Source organism: Phoenix dactylifera, chromosome 8 (genome assembly GCF_051530095.1).
Source record: "Phoenix dactylifera cultivar Ajwa chromosome 8, Ajwa_hap1_PhDact_Kaust_v1.1, whole genome shotgun sequence".
Lineage (NCBI taxonomy): Eukaryota > Viridiplantae > Streptophyta > Magnoliopsida > Arecales > Arecaceae > Phoenix > Phoenix dactylifera.
Window position 1 is genome coordinate 32,323,661 of NC_143197.1, and position 23,981 is coordinate 32,347,641.

At 42.5% G+C, this 23,981-nt stretch overlaps 1 protein-coding gene and 2 pseudogenes across 3 annotated transcripts; all 3 read right to left on the minus strand.

Annotated features, from left to right (window-relative positions):
- Window positions 1–785: 785 nt before the first annotated feature.
- LOC103704155 (aspartic proteinase PCS1 pseudogene) lies at window positions 786–2,685 on the minus strand (annotated as a pseudogene). The gene has a single exon (XR_015968457.2). The product of XR_015968457.2 is annotated as an aspartic proteinase PCS1 pseudogene (transcript).
- A 9,067-nt stretch (window positions 2,686–11,752) lies between these two features.
- LOC103704154 (E3 ubiquitin-protein ligase RDUF2 pseudogene) lies at window positions 11,753–19,263 on the minus strand (annotated as a pseudogene). The gene has a single exon (XR_015968458.2). The product of XR_015968458.2 is annotated as an E3 ubiquitin-protein ligase RDUF2 pseudogene (transcript).
- A 1,077-nt stretch (window positions 19,264–20,340) lies between these two features.
- On the minus strand, window positions 20,341–23,085 carry LOC103704152 (glycerol-3-phosphate acyltransferase 5-like). The gene is made up of 2 exons (XM_017842024.5): window positions 22,150–23,085; window positions 20,341–21,522 (listed from the first exon to the last, which is right to left on the minus strand). Exons 1-2 carry the CDS (start codon window positions 22,726–22,728, stop codon window positions 20,608–20,610), a joined length of 1,494 nt encoding a protein of 497 aa, XP_017697513.1. The 5' UTR covers window positions 22,729–23,085; the 3' UTR covers window positions 20,341–20,607.
- Between the last annotated feature and the right edge of the window lie 896 nt (window positions 23,086–23,981).

Below are 23,981 nucleotides of genomic sequence, written 5' to 3' on the forward strand. Positions count from 1 at the left end.
AAGCAATCAGACTCCACTAATTCAGCTGTCATGGAGCCATACAAGAATCAAACAAGCAATTATTGCACATAAACGGACAACACCTCTGTTTTTTGGCCTTTGTTTTTTCCCACGTAATAAAATTTTCTTGCAGCTAAACAATCCATCTAATTCAGAACTTTTACAAATCCAGGATGGTACAAAAAATAATTAAATTAATCGCATATTCCTGTCTACATATCCAGAACCCTTGGAGGCCGTTGAAGAAGAAGAATGAAAGAAAAAATATTAGATTCCAGTCCGTATATTATAATATATAAAAATAGGTTGACGGAATTTGGTAAGACTCACTAAATTTGGCACAATTAATCACAAATCAATAAAAATAAAATTTGGTAAAACTAACTAAGTTTGGCACAAATTAATCAATGATCCTAACATAGACTGTTTGAATATTTCTATAGAATTGAGTTGAAAATTCTATGGTAATCAAACTTATTAGCCCATCTAGCTTGTATTTTCTAAAAATCTATCTAAATCGAACCAATGTTTTAGTCTTTGGACTGCATGAAGAATCACAATTTAGGTTGAACAATGTCCGTTGATGCATGACCTCTAAATGAACAGTCCAATTCACAAATTTTACAAAATTTCTAACCCAATTCTACAAAAATACCCCAGTAGGCTCTTAACCATTCGTGCTGATGAGCCACTGGGCTCATCATTATTTTCTGACGCACCCTTCTAAAATTCAACATATACAAAGACCAAAATCAATCTCCAATGTGCTGAATTCCCGAACCCACTTAAATCAAAAGGCAATATATAAAATTTAAAGTATAATATGTATCTGCATGTGGCAACTATAAGTATCCCATACACACTCATGAGTAAAATACGCTCCTCTCCTCCAACTCTCTTGCAAGATATGTACAAGCTAGCCCACATACCCATGCGATCCCCCTGTTCAGTCTACCAACCAATCTCGACCATTGGATAACCCTTCCATCACCAGAACCCAAAAGCGCCGACGTCTCCGTCCAGCAACCAAGCACCGCGGATTTACAGACTAATCGAACGGCCAAGGTCAGCTGATAATCACACAGAGTCCCATGAATCGGCAGTGCGTAGGATCCGTCCCAGAAATAAGGTTCAAGAGTCAATCCCGATGATTATAGGACCACACCCAGCTTCTGGCTCGCGAGGGCGCACCGGACCGGCGCGAACCCGACCCGACCGTTTTCCAGGTCGTACTCGACCCATACGTTCTGCTGGTGGTGGTGCCCTATAACGTACGCCGAGAGCGGCACCAGGTCCGAGTTGCCGAACGTTAAACACCACACCCCATCTCCTCCTCGCCGCTCTCCGGCCGCCCGGTAGAGCAGGCGCTCGCCGGAAACGGCCACCTCCGCCCCCTGGAACAGCAGCACCACCTCCGGCAGACGCGGTAGCGGCGGCCGCTCCGGCACCCGGAAGCAGGCGTCGAAGGCCCCCTGGAACACGAAGCTGGGCTCGCCCAAGGGGGTGAGAACGCCCTTGGTCTGCCGAAGAAATTCGATTTTTAAGGCGTCGTAGGCCGCGCCGAGGAGGAAGGTGAACTGTGTGCCGGAGTCCACCATGGTCTGGCCGGCGCCGGTGTGGTCCGGGACGAGGACGGATTTGGGGATGGGGAGGAGGACGGAGCCCACGCGGATGCCTTCCAATTGAACGGAGTAGGCGACGCGGTCGAAGTAGGGGAGGGGGAGGGAGATTTTGACGAGAGGAGTGTAGTTGAGTGGTGGGAAGGAGAGGGCGGAGTGGCCGAGGAGGAGGATTCCGGAGGAGTCGCGGTCGGAGATGCAGTACGAGAAGCGGCGGGTGTTGGTCTGGGAGACGAACGAAAGGGAGCCCCTGTTCATGCCGAGCATGCCGGCGACGGCAGGGTCGCCTGCGGCGGAGGAGTAGGCGGAGGCCATGCAACCAAAGGCGGTGCGCAGGGGACGGGAGGCGCCGAGGGAGAAGAGGTCGGAGGCGAGGGTGCCCTCGGAGGAGGAGGCGTCGGCGTAGGAGATGGCGACGTGGCAGAGGCGAGAGGCGTCGCAGGAGGCCGGGATGGGGAGGTCGCGGGTCTGGGAGCGGCAGGTATGGGAGGAGCAGGGGATGGGGGAGTAGGAGGAGGAGGAGCGGGGACGGTAGGCAGGCAATGTTTTGGAGCCGCAGAGGAGCCAGGGGAGCTCGCTGCCGGTATCGAGAACCAGGGAGACATTCTGGGGCGGCGAGCCGACGGAGAGAGAGACGGTGAGGCTGACATTGTGATGGAAGAGGAGCTTGCTTGGAGGAGCAGGGAGTGATAAAGAAGCCATCTTTTGGGTCCTAAGCGGCAAAATAAGGGGCTTATTAGTCTTTGTTGTTGCTGGTGGTGCTGCCATGGAGATAGGGTGAAACGGTTGGAAGAGAAGGAAACAGAGGAATATCAGAAGAACGGAGGAAGTCATTATGTCTGCTTCTTCGAGTATTAACAACTAAATATTAGGAAGGGAGCTTGGGGGCTTCGGAATGGAGGAAGAAAGTTTTTAATTTTGAAGTGTGATGGAAGTGGGAAGAGGATTTTATATACATCAGAGAGGGTGGTGGAGGTCGGCCATGGGGGAGAGACTACTCGTGAGGTGTAAAATATCAGTCTCTGGGACTACTAGAGAGGGTCTTTTGTCTCTTGTGCTTTTTGGCTTGGCGGAAAGAAAGAGAAGACTCTGGACTTCAATCTAAATTAGAACGTGAGGTGTTGTGTCATAACTCATATGATTACGCTTGTCTACTCTTTCACCTCTTAAAACCATCCATAAGTCCAGCTAAGCTAGGGTCGGATGGAACTCTATATTTCAAGGAGGGAGACTCCCGCGCAGACAGTTGGCTGCTTGGACGACACCTGACATTTATTCTCCACGCGGCGAATTCCGCGTGGGCGTGATCCAGCAACCGTGCGGGAGCTCTACGTCCCATCATGGACCTGCCGACACAGCGAACAGCCTCTCCATAGGTTCGGCATCTGACACGCACTCATTGTCCTGTATCTCAGAGGACTGGCCAATGCACCAGACTGGCCGCAGTCCGGCGAACCCTGTTGCACCGGCCCTACTTGCCCGTTTCCTGGAAAGAAAAGCTTGTGCCATAAAGTTAGAGGTTGAAAGAGTAAAGAGTTCACAGGAACGAAATAATGTGTTACAGCTGTTTCTTTCTACTCGTCTTGACAGCGGGTATCCACATTCACAGCAATTCAGTACCTCAGAATCCAATGACTCCAGAAAATGACAACCATAACTGAGCCATTCTCTCATGGAAAAATATTTGACTTAGAGCCACTCATAAAGAGTTCCAATTAATATAAAGGCAGTCGGTAATCGTGTCTGGAGAACAGTATTACAATGCCAAACGTATCTCACTGTGTGGCGATTCTAAAGTTGATAGGATATTGATATATAGATTTGTATTAGCTGGACCTTCGGAAGAGACGGGGAATTTCCAAGCTTTATAGCGACATGAACAGAGTAGAATAATCCTGATAGCCGTCCAGAGATGACCAACCCTCAAAAGGACATGTTTAAGTTTTAATTATATTAGCCTATCGCCCCAGTATACTAAGCCTAAGAAATTTCCGCGTATTGTAGTCAAGAAGAAAATTCTATCAGAGTACTGTTTGCCTGGCCGCTTAACCCCACCAATCCCTGTGCTCGGCATTCTAGAGGAAACGAAACCCACGACTGCAGTATATACGATTACCATGCAATCTCTATTCGCAGTATAAACAGGAAATATGGCTGCTAAAAATGCATGCTTTCAAAATAAGATGCCGGTCTTCTTTTTGACTGCAGATGTTTCAATCTATAATTATGCCTTCAATCATATACATCATGGTAAATAATATATATGCTTGCTGTCACCATCACATAAAACCACAAAATGTGTCATGATTCTCTCATCGACTTGAGTATGAAGAAATTGCGGCCTTCCTTTGAATGCTAACTAAAGGAAGCATTATGATCCATGAAATAAAGTTCTTTTACATGCAGGTTCTATTGGTAGAAGCAGCAATATATAAAAGTGGCATCTTTCTACTCAACTTTTTACTCCATCTGGGTATGATCATCATCATCTTGGTAAAAAGAAACGAAGGAAGGAGAATTACTTCAGTCGTACGAGGAGCACCATACGGACAAATATTATCCGTTCATGAACTCATGTTTTTGTTTTTGGTCTCCTCAAAGCCACAAAGCAATCAATGGATAAGGATTGGGTAGCTCTCAATTATGTATTTCCAGCCTGGGACATAGTAGCAAATAGCGTCCAAATTATCTCTTCCATTTAGCACGTACGTAATGATTGATCTCTGATGACTGTACGGGTAGGAAACGTGGAATCCCATAAAGCTGCAGGCGAACAAGATGAAGTCATATCGCATCCAATCAGTCAATTGGTCGCAGTTTTAAAGAATCAAAGTCACAGTCGTTTAGGTTAATCTCGTGGATGTTGGGGAAGGGTCGGACGGATAACTCGAGCTTCATGTTTATCTCCACTAATATCATCTTCAATATTTATATAGGGTGAGTTTTTTTGGGGGTGGAAATCCCACAGAAACTAGGTTCCTAATACATAATACTAATCACATCGGCAAGGAAAAGTGGGCGAATAGCAAAGGGAATCAAGTTAAGCAAAAAGTAGTCTTCATTGGTTCCCTCTCCTACAAGCTTATCTGCTGGTTGATTGCTACCTCTGAATACGGAACTTGCATGGGAAAGAGAGAATGATTTCCTGAAGTGCACTATGTCCATAAGAAGTGGGTGGCTTGGGATCATACTGTTTATATATAATGAAATGTACTAAAGGTAATAAAAACGTTGAAATATTTAGGAAAAAATGGTTATATTACTGTTTATGATACAGGCATGCAAATTGATGCAGTAAAGAGAAAGGGTTATAAGATGAGAAGATTAATATATAACACCTACCAGCAGGTAAAATAAAAAAGCAGTTCATGCTAACTTGTTAACCAATCTGAATATTTTAACCATCAACATTGTTGAACATTCAAGATCCATATGTTTGAGATTGAAGCGCCTTCCCTTTTTTATTTTTCTTTCTTCTATTTTTTCCCCTGAAGTAGGAGGAAGAAACCGGCCTTATCCCACATTTTAAGTGCCTCTCATTTCTCATAAAAACATCTCACACCAGGTACTTAGAATTGGAAGCTTCGGTCCAAAAGTTGCTTGAATATTGTTGGAAAATAAGAATATCTGTGAAAGAAAATATTACGAAGAATTTTAAAGAATATATGGGAAAGATTCGTTATGATTTGATTGACGTTAACTCATTAACATTATTTGCTACTTACCTGTTGCTGACAATTTTTCATGCAAAGATATGTAGCTCTAGGTCTTGGGCCCACTTTACCAATTCAATGAATAATCTGAATGCTTGCAAGAAAGTTAATGCCCACTTTACGGTCAACGTACTATCTGTTTGATTGAGCTCTAATGAGCCGATGCACAATCATGCTACTCCCATGATGATAATTGAAACGCATACAGAAACCTGAATATAGTAGATATATAGGAATAACTTGATAGGATCTATGAATTATAATGCTGGCTGTAAAGCCGTAAAATGAATGATCTATGGAAATTTACGAGAACTAGTTAAAGAATGACTAAGCTTAGCTATTCTTGGATTGTTTAAATTTTAGAAGGAAAACCTAGTTAGCTTGAACACAAATCTTAGAACGCTTAGCACAGTCCAAACCGGTGGTCAAGTTAGAGACGAAACTGCAACTCCAATTTTATTCATGTATGAAATAAAATCTCGAAACAAACTTTATTAGTCGAGGAATTTTAGTTAGCCATTACTCAAGGAATTACAGTAAACCAAACATTAAATAAACACATGAAATATAGTAAAAATTTTATAATCCATATAGAACAAATTTGAAACATCACTTTCTAAAGCTAAATATTGAAGACTTACGGGTACAACTAGTTATAAACTCCATACCACCATCTACTTCAATGTTTTGAACAGAAGAATCGCTTCTATAAGCTCGGTAAATTTTTGCAATTTATTTTTCCACCAACTTCACTGATGCTCCACTTATTTGACCTGCTGCAGCTTTTTATGTTGTTTCTGGAAATTGGTAATTACTCATGAAAGCCCAATGATACACCACCTTTTAGGCCGCATATCAATGTACAGGCTATTCATGATAAATTTTTGATATGCATCGTTTATGCAAGCATTAAGATTAATCAATGTAAAGACAAGTTTAGTTAGGTTCAACAGAATAAACAAATAATGAAAATAATGTGTTGGAGGCAACTGTTTAGAAGCATGGCGAAGCAAAACCTTCTTTTTATTATTTTTCTATAATTTCTATTCTCGCATATACACCTGAGGCTTATGAAAGATAGGCTTTTTTTCATGTAAAGAGAGGCTTATGAAAGGTAGTCTTGCTGCAGGTTGTTGGACCAATTAATAGATAATCTAACCAGATTGAGTTACATGAATTTCATTTCAGCTACTAACTAGACCATCTAATCTATTTCCATCTTTAAAGTTAATATTACTTCGATCAAGAAGGACAAGTACTTGGTAAGTGCTGCAACGAGTCTTCACTAAATCCAAATATATAACTCTTATTTTTTAAAACAGTGAACATCTCTACTTGCTAAGTACTTGGTTATGCACTTGGCAGATCGTGAATATTTATATAGGCTAAGGAACCTAAATAACACTTTTCGACTAGCTTTTTTTATATGAGACATTGGGTTATCAGAGCCAACCCAGTCTATGATGATGTAAAATAGGAAAAACTATGTCATGAGCCTATTTAAGTTGACTAAGGGCTAATCATGATATTTATGATTGAATTTATGAAACTTGTGATTGGATTTGACTGAACCTAGTGAGGATACTTGGACTTAAATGAAAAAAGTATGTGAGGATCGATGCGAAGCATGTGCGTAGTCCTAAGTTGGACTTTGCACCGGATAAGATCTTGGGTTATTATATTTTATCTCTAGTTTTGCTGTTTTCTTTGGTAGAATCCCAAACTGCTATTGAATACATAAAGGATGCCCGATATGCATGCATCACATTCTTCCATAGATTCTCTGCATAATCTAATCTCTGATGACAAAATTTTTTTCACATCTATCAGCCTCTATTGCTCTACATTCAACGTAAGGTGAGGAGACAGGAGAAAATTAAAGCAGTAGAGAACCTGTAGTTCTGGGCCCAAATGGGCTGATAAGAGTTGGGCCGGTAGCGTGTGAAGACGAGGAAGAGTGGTGGGAGCCGTCGCGCTGCTGGGCCTCGCTGTCCATCTCCGCCTCGAACCTCTCTACCCTCTCTCTCTTCCCCACGAAACTGCAAAACTTTTACCACACGGTAAAATAACGACGAAGACATAGCGATCAGATGAAAAGATAGGAGGAATGGATTGGTCTCTTGGTTTTATTTATTTCCTTTTCTCAAAGGTGGTGGGAAAAGAAACGAACGAGAGAGAGGACGTGGAAAAAAAGGCACGTGACCCGGATCTCCGTTCTTGCATTACTTGGCCCGCCGAAGCGGCTTGGTCAGCGACGACTCCGCGCTCCAGTACACATGTCGCGGTGTCGATGGTTGCGTTGACCTCGGCCCACATCAATGGCTTGGCGCTTCTTCTGCTTCTCCTTCCTCTTTGATTAAAAACAGAGCTCTTAAATGGCTTGGCTCTTCTTGGCGTTGTAGTGTTGCAATATATTCCTCTCCTCCTAACATGGCATGTTCTTAGTTGATGCGGAAAAAATTGTATTAAAATAAAATTTGGATTGCTTGTTTTGTTCACTGCATTGAAGTGCTTTATATGCAAATTAATCTCCTTAACTTGAGAGACCAGATATAATAGAATAAGTATGAGAAAAGATATTAGGGATCAGATATAATATAATACAATAGCAAAATTCTATGATTTGATACAACTACTAAATCTGAATATGATAATTAAATTTTATGATTTTTAGAGATTGTTCTAAGTCGATATACCAAAATTGTGCATGTAATATATAACAGATGTAATATCCAAAATCGTACATATTATAATGTGGTTTTTGTGCTATAATGTCATTAGTTGTGCTCGGCAAAAAGAGAGAATTTCGGTTGTCACAGCATTGATTAGCACTGACTTGATAGATCTATTTTTGGTTGTCTAAAAATAGGTCTATTAGGCATTTTGCAAGGGAGGATGATTGAATATTACCGAAAAATTACATTAAATAGAACTAGTAAAATCATTTGGTATGATGCTAACTTTAAAACGCTTCCTTTGTTATGCAAGACTGGGTCAGGTCAACGTAAAATGAGGAACTAGTATGAAAGGAAAATTCTCGGTAGACCCAACTATGAAATTGATTCCAAGGAATAAGGAGATACATCCTAAACTTTTTATCTCAATCAAAATTGATGAAAAGTGGAGCTCACATGATCTACCTTTGGAAATCCTGGTTTTAGAATTTGCCGGGAGCTAGAAATGAGAGTGTGCATTATATAGCCCATTTATGTTCCAGGTTTGATGCCATTCGGTTTTCAACATAGAGTTGTGTAAAGAATAAAAGATGGACAAGAAATGTGTTTGTGCATCAAGAGTAAAATATGGATCACCTATGCTACTTCACGGCATCAGCATATGGACCCATAGAGCTTTTCCATTGGTCTGATGCATTTAGTCCATGATTGCAGGTTTCGAAGATTGTAATGAGGTCCTCAATCCATTCTTAGTTTCTTACACCACCCAAAATGCCCCACCCCGAACCCAAGATATAAAGCATCCACATTCCATTTGGAAGTACACTTCAAATCCCAAACCCAAGACCAACGCTAAAACCTTTGCAAACCAACAAACAAAACCTTGTTCCAATACCTGATAAAGTGGATGTTGAAGCGTTCTTAAGTAGGTAAACAATGGCCTGCAATTCCTTGGTAGGTCAAAGTCAAACTCAGAAGGCCTTCTTAAAGAGCAGAAGAGATAGTACAATGCCGGTTCACGTGTTGTGAGTTCAGGTTGGGCCCAAGATTCTGACTCAACTTATAGAGAAGCACGCAGGAGGCAGGACGCAGCTTCCCCGTCCATATGCAACCTCTGCTATCACCCTTCTCAATCTCCACGCCTCAGATGATGGTGCGGTTGGTTCGTCCCATGCATGCATTCGATTGATGCCGACCTCTTTACTTTGGCTGGCCTCTGACTCCAACCACAGGAACCACTGATAAATTTTCAGTCGGCAAGATATCGGTCGTCGCGCCGACCATGAGGCATGAAGCACGCATGCATCAGACTATGCATGAGGACCAGCTATGGAGGTCAGGAACAATGGCATCTACAGAGTCAACAGCCCTCCAATCTAAAGAGAAGGAAAAGTATTAGGGAACAGAGGTATCCTACAAAAGATGAGAGAAGAGCATCAGGAGCACTGCTTAAAATGATAGGTTTGAACGAAGGCCTGCAGGGACAGCATTGAGTTCCTTGGGTTAGTGTGGTTTGAAAGCGATTGGCCAGAATAGAGACATCCTTTTTCTAACCTAATAGCTACTCGGGTCAATGTATCACCATTCACCAAGTGTTGGACCAATCTCAGGGGAAGCACAAATCCTGTTTTTAAGAGGGTGGACCAGCCATTGACCTCCAAAATAGCAGAAGAAAGCCATAGATGAGAAAGACGAAAGCAAGTGAGATGAAAAAAATCACATATTGGAGCTTTAAAGAAGAAAAAGGATGCCAATCTGAATCCCACCTGCGAAAGCCATCCAAATGGATGAGAGAATAAAGAAACAAGAGAGCATCACAGAAAGGGGAATACAACTCATCAATCCAATGAACCAAGGCACTTTGGGACAACGGGCAGACATAAAAAAAGCAGTTGATGCTTTGCTTAACCGGGCTACTTTATTCGCTTTGTTTCGCTCTAGCCATTCTAAGTTCTTAAATTTTGCTAATTTTCGTTTGAACACTATATATATAATTGTTCTTTCTTTGCATATACGATATCTCATTGCATTCGTTTTTTCTGAGCGGTACAATTAATGTTTCTTTAAGAAGTAGTAAGAGTAGTATCGTCTGAGAGCAACTATTTTCAAATATTAGAAAGGAGTTGAGTTTATCTCCAAGTTGTTCCTTTTCCTCAAGGAAGTTTAGGCTCTAATCAGCACTGACATCTAAATTTCATAATGGTTAGTTCGGGAAGATGGCGTATACTAATATTTAATAATCCGATGACACTGAATAATTTTCAAAGAGATTGTTTATATGCTTAATATAGTCCCATTTCAAAGTATTTGTTGCCCCAATATCTCCACAATCTCATGGTAGAGCCTCTTTACACACCCAAACTAAAACATTTAGAGTGAACCACAATTATAAAGGTGAAGAATAAGGCCACAGGTTTCTAAAGCCACCAATAACACCACAGCTTTCTAAAGAAGGCAAACCACCATGATTATTAATATTATCCATGCACATAATGAGAAAACTTAAAGAATGATTTAAGATCAAGTGCATCCACCCTGAAACAACAAAATAAGAATGCGTATAGAAGTTAGCAACGGACACCAACTACCCCATATCAATATAGCAGCAGCAGTCAAACTGCCAAAGAGTTTCATGAGGTTGTAACTACGCCACCAGACCTGAAGAAAACCTGAACTGAACCCAACAAACTAGTATATTTTCAAGCATGGCTTTGTCAAACATTAGAGAACCAGTTAGCTACCATGGAACCACCAACAGAAAGCAAAGCATTTAAAAATAGCCATAACAAATGTAGAAAACATACAAAAGCAGATCAGATAGATAAGCAAACGACGAACATTTTTTGATTTAGAAACATAATTCTGGAATTAGCTACTGGTGCACAGAAGAATTAGATAATGATGGTCCATCCAAATAAGAATAATTAAGCACCTAGTGCTGCATCAAACAGAAGGATATGCATTTCATACATGATACTCAAAGATTACTAATTTGACGACATTCTTCAACATGATATATTATCGTACTCTATATGTAATGGAACGCCAAGCTAATTTCATCTAGATAACAAGAACTTTACAGGGGCCATGAGCATCTAGGTAGGTCAGGACTAATCCTCAAAGCTGAATTGCTACTGCAGAGACATGAACCAAAGAAAGATCACTTGGATCAATGCAGAAGCAGGAACAACTTACCCCCATATACCTTCTACCAGTTAACACTGTAATTAAACGAATGGCCAACTTATATCACCAGATGATGCATAAAGAAAACTGGGGTATTTTCTCTCTGCAGGAGTTGGATTTAGACGGAAATTGAAAATCACACTAGAATGAATTCACATTAACAGTCAACTCATTCAGCCCAAAGGTGCGCGAGTTTGGTGCTTATAGCTTGCAATCACAAAGTTTCCCAGATAACAAAATCCAATCACAGTAGAGGGCTAGATATGAACCATTCAATCCAATAGAGAATCGACCCTGCCCTGTTACTTGTTGCAGACTCTGAGTTGTATGTTTCCCCATGGTTCTTAGGTAGCTTTCCACCCCTCAAACCCCACACACACACACACACACACACACACACACACACAGAGAGAGAGAGAGAGAGAGAGTAGACCCTTGAGTTTTTGTTAAACAATAACAGCAGTTTGTGCAACTCATTGTTAACTAAAATTATAACAAAACAAAATTCATAAAAAGAAACCCGAGACATGAAAACAATGCTAGAGAGAGAAGATAGATAGATCTCCAATACTCCATGTATAATGAAGGGTGCATGTAACTCAAAAGTTTCATACATGAAAGATGGATGATGCGCCAACATAAGCTTGGAAAAGGGGGGCAACTTTTACACTTAAGGAAATAAAAAAAAAACAAAAAACAGTAGTAATAATGAATCTCTGATCCATAACATTTGCAATAAGTTTGGTACATGATGGCCTAAGCCTTCTTAACTTCCGACGCGCATCCCAGACACAACTTCTTCCCTTTGTCTTCCACAAGGAGCAGCTTCGAAAGATACTGAAACCAAGCAGCGCCGCAAATTTTTCCATTTCTGTTCTATTTACAGTGGAAGTAGAACATAACCGAGCTTCAGCTTTTTACAAATGCTCTTCCGCTCCTCCGATGGAAATAGGAGCAATTAGATGAACTAAGATGAGAGCCCAGAGAAGAAAACAGAAGAAGAAGAAGCAAAAAAAAAGCAAGTTTTCTCACTGCTCCGGGTCTCCATTACCACCTTGCTATTGCATTCCCATGTCCATCTTCTGATGCCCAACCCGGGCGCCTCCGCCAATTCATGGTAAGTGAGCCACTCCGGCTTCTGAGCGAAGAAGACGGCCCAGAATCCGAATTGGATCTAGAAGAGGAAGGCCGCATGCGTCTGAAGAAGGAGAAGAAACTGTGGAACGCGCGGCGAATTCCTCCGCTCTCCCGCGACCGAGTCCCTCGAGAGGGCCAGGAAATCCTTCTCGGCGCACCCTCCGCATTGAAAGCACCATCCATCTCCGTGTAAACAAGAGGAAGCTCGCGTTCCCCGGCTCGCCTTCCACCCGAGAACCTCCCAACTGCAAAGCCACCACCTGGGAGCCTCCAAATTGTGAGGCCGACCATATCATCGTCGTTAGCAGGAACAGGGGATTGCTCGGTGCCATCCAATTCCGGCGAGCTCCTCCTAGGAACATCCGAAGGCAGCGCATGGCGGCACACAGGGCACGAGTTCCGGAGGGATAGCCATGGCAAGATGCAATCGTGATGGTAGATGTGCTTGCAAGGCATCTCCCGGGCCTCCACACCGAGCTCGAACGGCTCCTTGCAGACAGCACAGTGGGAGTCGGTGCTGATATGGCTGGCGACAATCTCGACGGTGGGCATCGACTCGATGGCGGACTTGGACGCCGGCGGGTGGTCGCACCCGCGCCCATCACCGACCCCGTTCATCTCGATCTGTGCCAGCTGGTCCAGGATGCGGTCGAAACCCGACCCCATCAGGAACTCCGACATGCTGGAGGGCAAGGGGCGGAGGCCGGAGCCGGACCCATCGTCGTAGTAGAACTCGAAGCTGCCGGTGGCCGCGCGATCCGAATCGGAACCGCCGCCGCCGTCGGAGGGCCCGCGGAGGACGATGACGGGGTTGAAGGGGGAGCGGTCGCCGGCGGAGGCGCGCTGGCGGCGGCGGATCCGCATGTCAGAGTGGCGGTTGGGGGCAGCGGCGCCGGCAGTTAACCGCCGGTGGCGGGTCTCCACCGCCGCGGCGGCCGCGAGTCGGGGAGGGGTCTCCACCTCCTCGAGGAACCCCCCCTCGCAGTCGGGGCAGACGATGGCGTCCTCCGGCCGCACCCTTACGAAGCGGCTACACCGGTAGCACCAGTACGACGACGCCGTCGACATGACCTCAGAGCAAAGACCTCAAGTAGATAAAGGCCAAAGAAACTCCAGATCCAAATCGAAATAAAAATCCAATCTTTGAGAACCAGGAGGGCTGAAAATCGGACCTTCTCGTCTAATTCTAGCAAGGAATTAGAAATTGGAGATCAAGTAACCGAATTACTTGGGGGAAAAAAAATAAAAAAATTAGGTCTCTCAAAATCTCTTCCGTCGTTTTTACCCGACTTCCTCGCGGATCGAGGGGCGAAGACGACGGAACCCTAGAAAGAGGAGGAGGGGAGACGTGGGGGAGAAGACAAGTCGCGGTGACTGGGAGACCACGAGTCACCGAGCGGTTCTCCGACCGACATCCAGAGACCGAGAATAAGAGGGCTGGGGGGAAGAAAGGTTGGAATGGATTTGAGCGCTGGATTCAACGGCGGAACCGCTTGCGCGTTTTAGGCTTTCAGCTTGTGGCCGACGACCCCGATAGTACGGAACATAACGTCAAGAACACGTGGAAGCAAATCATTGGTTCGTCACCTTACGGCGTTGCTGCCGTAGACGTGGACCTGTCCCCGTTCGGTCAAACATGGCACCTGATTCATGGAGGACCCGGAATTACCAAATCGCCCCTGCGAGATCGAAATCAAAGGGCTTTTGCGTAATTTGCAATGGATCTCCTTCGAATCTGCTGCTTCGTCCTGAACAGCGCGACGCGAGTTGGGCTAATCATCGTCAGACGTCGGATACAACAGAAGGAATCAAGTGGATAATCGACGGCTATGATTGCGGTGGAATAAGGCGCTGGTTTCTAACCGGCCAGCGCCGGCTATAGCGGAACGTCACACAGGGTACGCTTATCTCGGATTCCCCCCATTGCCAAGTCCAATCACCTACCGTCCATTCAGAAGAGTTCAGCTGATCAGCTGTAGATCATCACCACACAAGCAGGAAGCAGATATCATTGACCTTGGAGAAACCTTGCCCGGTCGTGTTGCTGAAATATAGACCGGAAAAGAAGTATTTGAGCTGTAATAGATGAAACCTGTACTATTATATACAGCGACTTATGACCAGAAACTGCACAGAAACTTCTCCTAAGATTCGTTAATTCGCATTCTTTGATCTAAAATAAACCGACTGAGAGAGTTGATGGAATCTATTGCTTTGGTGCAAGATATCTCAGCTTGATCACACACTTATTTTGATCTACTATCTTAATCTATTCTTTTCTAATATTGAACACAAGTTACGGTATACATCATTTGTAAAGCTCTATGATTATGTACTTGCTTGGATATTTTATCAGACTTCTCCCAGTTCTATCTCTTTAATCCATTCTATTCTAATATTGAACTCAAATTATGGAATTGTTTGTAAGGCTCTATACGTTCCTGCTCCATTCCATATTACTTTGAGAGGAAAAGATATACAAAACGTAATCTCTCAAGTTCAGTGGATTATTCGACATATGTAAATAAACTGCGTGTACAGCTATCTAATGGATTGAGAACTGCGACATGTTTACACACGCTTGCTCCAAATAATTTCTTTAGATTAAAAAAAAAAAAAAAAAACTTACACAAGATAAAGGATTATTTGATGATGGATATGATCCATCAATCTGCAAGATGTTTGATCTCTTTTTTCAATAAATTTATGTGAAGTTCAATATGCATGGTCCATGTGATTAATTCAACAGGACGGACTCAAATGATGCCAATGGCCCATTCGAGGTCATCAGCTCCTTTTTCATTTAGGCAAGTTGATGGATGCATTAGAATTTACATATGCATCTGTTCAAGTCATTGCTCATGCAATGGACACAATAAGGTGCAGTTAGGTGCAGAAATGTTTTATTTTTCATATAAAAGACAACATTTTTTTAAAAGAGACCTTAACCATGCCCAGCAGCTTCAGCCGAAGCATAAGACCGGATATATGTACATAATGGATTTGTAAATGGATCACATTTTAAAAATTATATATTCCAAACAATGAATGATGGATCTCACGTCCCACTGGAACATTAGCTAGTATTTTGTACAAACTCCATGTGTATAAAGTTGTCCAATCAAACAAGGACTTGTTTGTTTTAATAATCAGCATTTTTTCCTTTTTCTTCAGTGGAGTAATAATCATATATATATATATATATATATATAACAATTTCACCTGGTCAGTGAATTCTTCTTAACCCTTAGAGCTGAGAGCCCGCTCACTGCAAGAATTTTCAGTAAGTTCCTTATTCAACTAATGTTTCATAGTAATATACCTATTGCAATATTGCTGCAGGCAATTGCAGATGTAAGTAGGAGGACTCCTCAACAAATCAAACCTGCTGATTAAGCTAGCGAGATATCAGCCTCGGTGAAAGAGGAGCATAATATGAGGTACCTCAATACAACTGTTTAATACAGCAACTCCTCAAACGTGCACTTCATCTCCACTTCCCGTAGTACAAATCAAGAAGATTTTCAGCTGGTGCAACCCCTGACACAGGATAAGTATACAATGGAAGTGCCAAAGAAGTCTGAACAATATATCAACAGGAGAAATGTACTTGTTTTCAGAATCCCTTATGAAGTTATGATAGATCCAATTTTTCACGAACAGAATATGGTAATTCATGAAGAAACAACAGCATTAGCTGCTACTTGCTTTTCATGCCAAATTCAGTTCTCTACTCATAGATCCAACTTCCTAAATAATCAGTTGATACAGTTTAAGTTTATAAAACAAGGAATTTGTGACATGAAACTTCTCCTAGTGGTCACACCCCTCTACTTAGCAATCAGAGGTTACGCGTTAGAATCTTGGATGGTGCATCCCAAAAAATGTGGATCTAAGTAATTATTTTTCAGGTTAGTCTCCCTCCCTTTTTCCTGAAAAATTTGGCCCTCCAAGATCCCCCTATACGGGGAAGGATCCAGCCAGAGGAAGTTAATGTCGGGATAAGAGCTAGTTGTAAAATGTTGACAACTTTGATGGCTTGTAACTCAGATAAATAGTAAGAAGATAAGGCTCATTGTTTAGGTCTGGTTCAATCATGAAGTATACCGCAAGTAATGCATGATCAGAAACATAATAAGGATATAGATATACAATTAAAACAGTATAAACCTAAATTTATAGGCCTTAATCAGAATGTGTAAATGGGGTCAACCCCTCCATAAACTATTGTAGGCCTTTTTAACACAACTATAATAACCTACTGTTATCCATGTCGTAAGAAGAAGAGGCCCTTTACATGGCTCTAAGGAACCCATCTGTTGTTTATTTATATATTTAATTACTCTGCAGACAAAGGCAGAAAGATCTACCAAAAACATCTCATGAAAAAAGTCGGATGAACAAAAAAACCTAGAAAATTGCCAAAGAGCATAATTCTATAACTTATTTCAGATACAAATAAAGCGCGAATGGAAAACATAGGAATGATCTGAAAAAATAATCTGTGATGACAGGCTTTCATATATAATTCTGATGTTTTATAACCCAGCAAACCAAGACAAGAAACAGAAATGAGTCCAAATCTCTTCCAGCTACTATTCAGCATGTTTTATACCAAGTCAGAAATTTTTCTTCCAGAATGCATGGTTTCAGACAAAACTGCTTGTATTAGGTCAAACACATGTAAGAAAATTGGACTAAAGTTATGGATACTAATATACATGGCTTACTATATTAGAGTGCAACATCCAAATCTGCTTCTGATAAATGTAAGAATTTCTACATAGTATGTTGCATCATGATAACATAGATATATCATTATAATGTAATATACAATTAAACAGATAGCAGACTAGACATTTCATTTAAGTTAGTAGCTTATATGCTTAAGTTTTTTACATTTTTCAATACACCTCCATTGTTCTAATTTTCTTGGTCAAACTTAATTTCATAAATATATTATGTAGTTACAGCCACTCTCAAATTGAACCAAAAGAAACTAGATGCCAAGATATTTTGACCTAGACTGTGTTCAACATTTTCTGCAACCAAAACCGCAATAAGGGAACATATATGTTATTTTCTGCATAGCAGTAAATTGGTTATGAAAGCAAGAACCAGTAAGCAACATAACGATATCAAATCAGAATTGTAGTAATAATCTCCTGGGTGGAGATGGTAGAAAAAACTAAAGATTGCCTGTATCATCACTTGATATAGGAAATCCAAAGTTTTACTGATTCTACTCTTTGCTTTCTGTTTTACTTGCAGGTTTTTCTTATTTTTTTTTTTTTTGGTTTCAGTTTAGAGCAAGCAGTTTTGTTTCAAATTCTTGTTAAGCTCTGTAGGTACTCAAGGATGAAACAGTTCATCATTTACAAGCAGTATGTCTGGTGATACAAGTTCTGACTGCCTCAGTTACTTCTGAATATCAAGCTTCTTCGTAACCTCTTCTTTTCAATCAGTCCTGCAAATTTTATTAAAAAACTTCAAAACCTGAATGATCATTAGATGCGTTAAAAACATGTAGTGCTAGAGAATGCCAGTAATAATAACCTTAGCCAAGTTTAGAGGAACTTCAGTGGCATGTCAGTAGCCCATGTTAGAATAGTTAGTTAACAGTAGCTACTAAAACCTAGAGTTTACGATCAGATTTACAGAAGGGTAAGTATTATAAGATAGTTAATATATATATATAGCATAATCAACCTGATAGCAGAATGTTTGCTTGAAGTTTCGAGAAGCCTTATCCTTGCATAGCTAGTAACCCACCATAAGTCAGTTAAAAGTGCGTTGCAAAGGAGAGACATCTAACAAAAGCAGTGAGATTATAAGGTGAACAATTATGACTAGGCGGTAAGAAGTTTAAGTTTTTCTAAAAAGAAAAAAATTAACATGTTTCCTCTTAATAAATCTTTCTTTTGTCCAATTGGCAGACATAGCTTAATGCGTTTTGTTGTGAAACCCAACCATATGGCAACCCTGCATTGCAAATAGTTTAGTCTAAAAATAAAAAATTTTACAGAACATATAAAAGCTTAATTAATGGAACGCAACAAGTTTCAACTGAACATTTATTGGCATGCCATCACTAAGATCCTATGTCCAAGAGAATAACACTTTGATCTTAATATTTATCCGTATGCAAGTCATGTAGAAAGCTGAAATACCAAAATAGATGACAAAGCACATAACCTTTACCGAAATAATTGCATATAAACCACATTAATGATAAGATTCGAATACATCTCCTGCCCTAATTGTATTTAGATCTCTCCGGTGATTCAACCAACAATCGCCCACGAATTGAGCAACAAGGTTAAAAATGCATTGATGACTGGGTGCATGGAGAAAAACAGTTGTACTTTTTGCAATTAAGTAAATCCATCTGCCACAACCCAGTTATCATCCACTCCCGAGCTCCCATCCGTTAAAAAGAAATAAAGACGAATGCCAGCGAAAAATATGAAAGGGATAAAAGTTTAGGATCAACCGTAATGCCAGCGAAGAATCTTTCAAAAATAAATCAATTTGATCAAATTTTGAGATTTTCAAAGAAAAGGAATCAGAAGAACCCCTTGCCTCTGCTTCTCCACTCCCACTATCGGCTCTATAAATCCCAGCAAATATGGAAGTAAAAGGGAAAAGAACGAGTTTTTCAGCAAAAAGAAATGAATTAAAAGGGGGCATATATACAAAAACGAACGCACCATACTTCGCAGTCCAAATCGGAATCGGAAGAGGCTTTGCCTGCTCTGGTTGGCTTCCAAGGTCGCCGGCGAGAGAAGTGGATTGCAGAAGGAAAGAGGAGACGGCCGTGGGAAGGTGGAGGAGGGATCATACCTGCAGCGTCCGTCGAGGAAGAGCCGAGGGCTCGCCGGAGATCACCGTACTGGAATTCGGGACCCACCCCCTGTTATGCCGATCCACACTGATATAAAATTATACTCGTGTACCAAAAGAAATATAAAATTATACTCGTGTGATTAATTTTTGTAAAAGATTTATAAATATTTTTTTTGATATTACATAAAATTTAAAATCATTTATAAATTACCTTCCTCCACATCATTTTTTTTTTAATCATGAAATGATCGCCCATAAATTTCTCCCTAGTTTTCTACCAGTTTAACTTGTATTTTCAACTGTACATGTACTGCAGCGTGGAACTTGCAAATTGAAGAATTAACATTACATTTTTTTATTTTTTAATTACCTTTAAGTGTGGAATGGAATCTGTATAGTGAAAATATAATAGTAAGTCTCATTGTAGTTTCGGCCCAAAAGTACATCATGATCGTGGCCCGTCATGCAATCATTGCGAGGAGGAACGACATATCGCTTGATAATTTCTTAATTATATTTAGGCCCGTTGTCGCGTCCACCTGGCTTCACGGAATGTAAATCCAAGGCAAGTCAATTACTTGTGTGAGGAGGGGCCTTTCTGGCCAAGCATGTATTCAGGAAGGCCAATAGGGCAGCCGATTGGGTGGCTGCCCATGCGGCCCACCACTCGGGGTATGCCCTGTGGTCGGGGGAGGCGGAGTTACCTTTGGCACTCCGCGAGATTTTGTATTTTGATCTTATTGGGTGTATTCATACCCGTACTGTATGAAGTATCCGTTTCAGCAAAAAAAAAAAAAAGGCAAGTCAATTACTTCGTTTATTGTTAAACTTTTAACCATGGGAGAGCTGAGTGCTTAATGTGGGACAATTACCCTATTTTACAGCTAAATCTTTAACTATGCGGGGAGTTGCATGCTGCTAAATCTTTAAAATACTACGAACACTACCTGCGCTACTCTCAAAGTGTGGAAGAGAAAGGTGCATTCTTCTTGTGCGGGATAGATACATATCCGACTTGAACGAGGAGAGAAAAGAAAGATGTAGCAGGCCACTTAGAAGGCATCTTGTGAGCGAAAAGAGGAAGTTGCCTAGAATACTTCGGAACCTGTTGTTTACTGATTTCATCGAATGTATCCGTATTCGCAATATATGAAAGAGGAGAGAGAAAGAGAAAGAGCCGAGTCCAAGCATGATTCTAAAATAGAGTAAAAGCGCAGCATGGAGACCCAGAGTTCTGCTAATTACAAGTAAGAAGAACATGCCCATCTCTCGCAAAAACAAATTTGGAACCCAAACGAGACCCAGTTATTAGTACATCAAAGAATCATAAAGACAAGAATCCACTGTTATATGTACACAAAGCAAAGCGCATAATATGCAAGCTCAAACCCGTTCTTTTCCGGAGGAATGGGCCAAGCCCCGTGGACACCACTAGTGCAGCAGAAAGCCCAGCACCTCCTTCACCCTTCCCATCCACGGCGTCGCGGACTTAAAACTCACGGTCCCATCATTGCCTGCGAGCACCCGGTACTTGTCCTTTCTTGTGAAGTTGGTGCACTCGAACCCGAGCGTGGCCGCCAAGATCCTCTGCACATAGTTGGCCACATCATGCGGGCTCTTCCCGGCGGAGCATGTCGCCTCCGCCGGTAACTGGTTCAAAAATGTCACCTCATACACCGGCCTGGGGTTCATGAAGAAGAATATCGGGTCCATGGCCTTCCAGCCCCTAGCAGTGGTTGCATGGAAGAATCCGACACGGTAATTCATGGCCACCGGCACGATCCGGTCGGTCAGCTCGGCGAACAGGGCGCTGAATCTTAACAAGAAGGGCTCTCGGCATGTCGTGCCCTCCGGGCACACTACGAGGTCACCTTTCTCCAGCTCGCTCTTTATTCTCTCTGCATCCACTCGACGATCTCGGCTCAACCGGACGGTGCGGATCGGCGATAGGATCTCCGATAGCCGGGAGATGGAGTAGGTGACGGCTGGGACCTTGCGACCGAGGACCACGGAGAGGACCACTGGGTCCATGAGAGTACGGTGGGTGCACACAAAAAGGACTCCACTTGTTGAGCCGGACGCTGACGGCGGAGGGCGGCCTCGCACGATGACCTCGCCGCCGAAGATGCCGACGATGCAAGGGACGAATTGCAATGGGAGGATTAGACCGACGGTGATGCGTACGAAGGCGACTATGATGCCGATTGGTATCCAGAGGATGATGAGGAGAGCCATGAATGGCGTCGGGCGGCGAACGAGCCTGCCGTCATGGAATATGACTGGGAGCGGGCGGATCAACTGGTTGCCATGCTTGAGATCGGCAGCAAATGGTGGGCGGTGCTGTTCCTGCCCAGGTATATAAAAGGGTTGTTGTTAGCTTGTTAAGCAAAAAGATTGGCAAGAATACGTGGTGGCAAGAAGCTACTTTTTTTTGGAGCAGATGAGAACACCTATAACTCTTCATCAATAAAATGGAAGTCTTGAAGCTTGAAAATTAAAACAGAGAAGATTATATGCAACATTTGGATTTTCATAGTTTGTGCCTTGTGATACTTCTATTCAACCACGACTAATTAGGTCTTCCTTAAAACAGAGTAATTTATTCCATTGAATAAAAAAGTTAAAGTAATGTAGGCTGCATCAGCTTGAAAAAAGTCAAATGGACTTTGCTGAAATTTATTTAGGATATGTTTCATGCTGTCTGGACTAATAAGCAGCGAAAGTTTTGTTTCTTCACCCCCCCCCCCCCCCCCCCCCCTCCTCTTTTCCTTTTTTTTTTTCTTCTTTTTTCCTTTGGAGAATAGATTGGGGAAAGCTAACCCTTTCGTATAGTTCATCATTCGATAGAACCTGGATTCTTTAGTCACATATAAATTGATGCAAACTGTTGCGAAAATTCGTGCAATTTCACAATTTAAATCTTTTTAGAAAAAAAATCTGGTCGTATTCCAAGCACCAGTATACTGAACTCACCTTGCAGAAAGATAAGAACGACCGAGCCGACGCTGAACTTCCCAAACCGATATCCGGCGCATCGCCTTTAAACAATTCTAGCATCCGATCGGCGACCGACCCCCGGGCTCTGTTCAGAAGCCCGGTGGCGTACCCGAACCGGTTAACCTCGAGCTCGCACCCGACCACCTCGTCGGCACCCAGGTGCTGCTTTGCGAACCTCTCGACCATGATCCTCGGGCACCTCGTCACCACCACCCGCCGCTCATACGAGCTGAACATGCCCCACGCCGCCATGTCGACATCATCCATGTAAAACTTGGGCAGCACCGCGCGCGACACCGCCTCGATCTCCGACATCCGGACCCCGGCGACCGCCACGAATGTCATAAGCTTCAACCCCAGCTCGCCCATGCCGAGCAAGTCAAGCAAGCGAATGACCGGCCACAGGAGAAGCAGGATGGCGAAGCGGACCAGGCCGGATGCCTCGAAGGCGACAAGCATGAAGTAGGGGAAGGGGTCGGTGTCCTTGAGGAGCGCTCCTTCGAGCTCCGACACAATGGAGCCGGATATCGTCCGGCCGGAGTATCGACCCTCCATCTCCCTGTTCTTGCTTTGCTCCTCCCCTAGCTAGCTTCTTCTTGGGAGCTAATGAGACTGAGATATGGCGATAAAGCTGTGAAACAGTGGTTGGAGAGGTGGGAGAGATATAAGGGAGGGTGAAGCGGAAGGGTGGTGGGCTTGACTGGTTCAGGGCTCGGGGTCTTGGGGGGGGGGGGGGGGGGGTGGAATGAGGCCGTTTACCGATTCGCAACCACCACTAGAAGTGAGGAGTCCCACGCCACGCCATGGGCGGGTGGTGAGCATGCAAACCTAATTCACAACGAACCGATCTACTCTGCATCCTGCTCTCCTTCCTCTTTGGTGGCCGCCCGTTTGCTTTTCTCTTTGGTTCACTCGCAAATCCAGGTCCTTCATCCGAAGGGGTGCCTACCGTTGACCCTTTTTCTGGCCAGCCTAATATTATTGTAGGAAACTTGACCGCCAAGGAAAATGGCTTTGAAACTCTAGTAAGTTGGATTAGACGCCTGGCTTGGATGGTTATCGTGTTTGTGTTTTTAATGAACGCTGCAAGATATCTGCGTGATTGTATCAGAACTTCAATGACTTGGAAAATCTTAGACTTGGGTTGGAAACTCTATCAATTTGGTCAATATCAAGAAGCTATCAAGTTTGGGTGAAATTTTTAGCTGGGCCAAATCTACCACTAAGCTGGTGGACCAGTCCAACCAGAAAACAATGTGCACAAACCCTTTTTTTTTATCTATCTTTATGCTTGTTGCTGCGTGGTTGTACTAGCCACCAGCTCTGAGGTGGGCTTAGTCCAGCCAATAAGTTCTCCTAGTTTGGATGTATACTATGTATTTATATTCTAAATAAATATGCCAGATTGGCTGTTTGGATTGGAATGCTAGTTTTGGGCACATTGTCTGCTCCTAGTCCAACATCTCTAATTTGCATGTCTTGAGCTATTCAAGTCGGGTCCATCTCAGGTTGTCTGCTCCTAGTCCAACTCTCATGATCTTTTGGCTTCTTAAAAATGGTAAATAACTAGTCGTTAATGTAGGACTACAAAATTATTTGGCAAAATTGTTGGCAGTAGAACTTTCAGAAGTAGAGCTTTTTGAAGTAGAGCTGTGTCAAAGTAGAGCTTTTATAAAAAGCTATTTGTTGTTTGATAACTATATTTCTAAAGTATTGTAGAACTTTAATATATGTTTAACAAACAAATTGAAAAAGTACTTTTTGGTGTGGCAAAATGACTATAAAGAATATTGCATAGTATTATACAG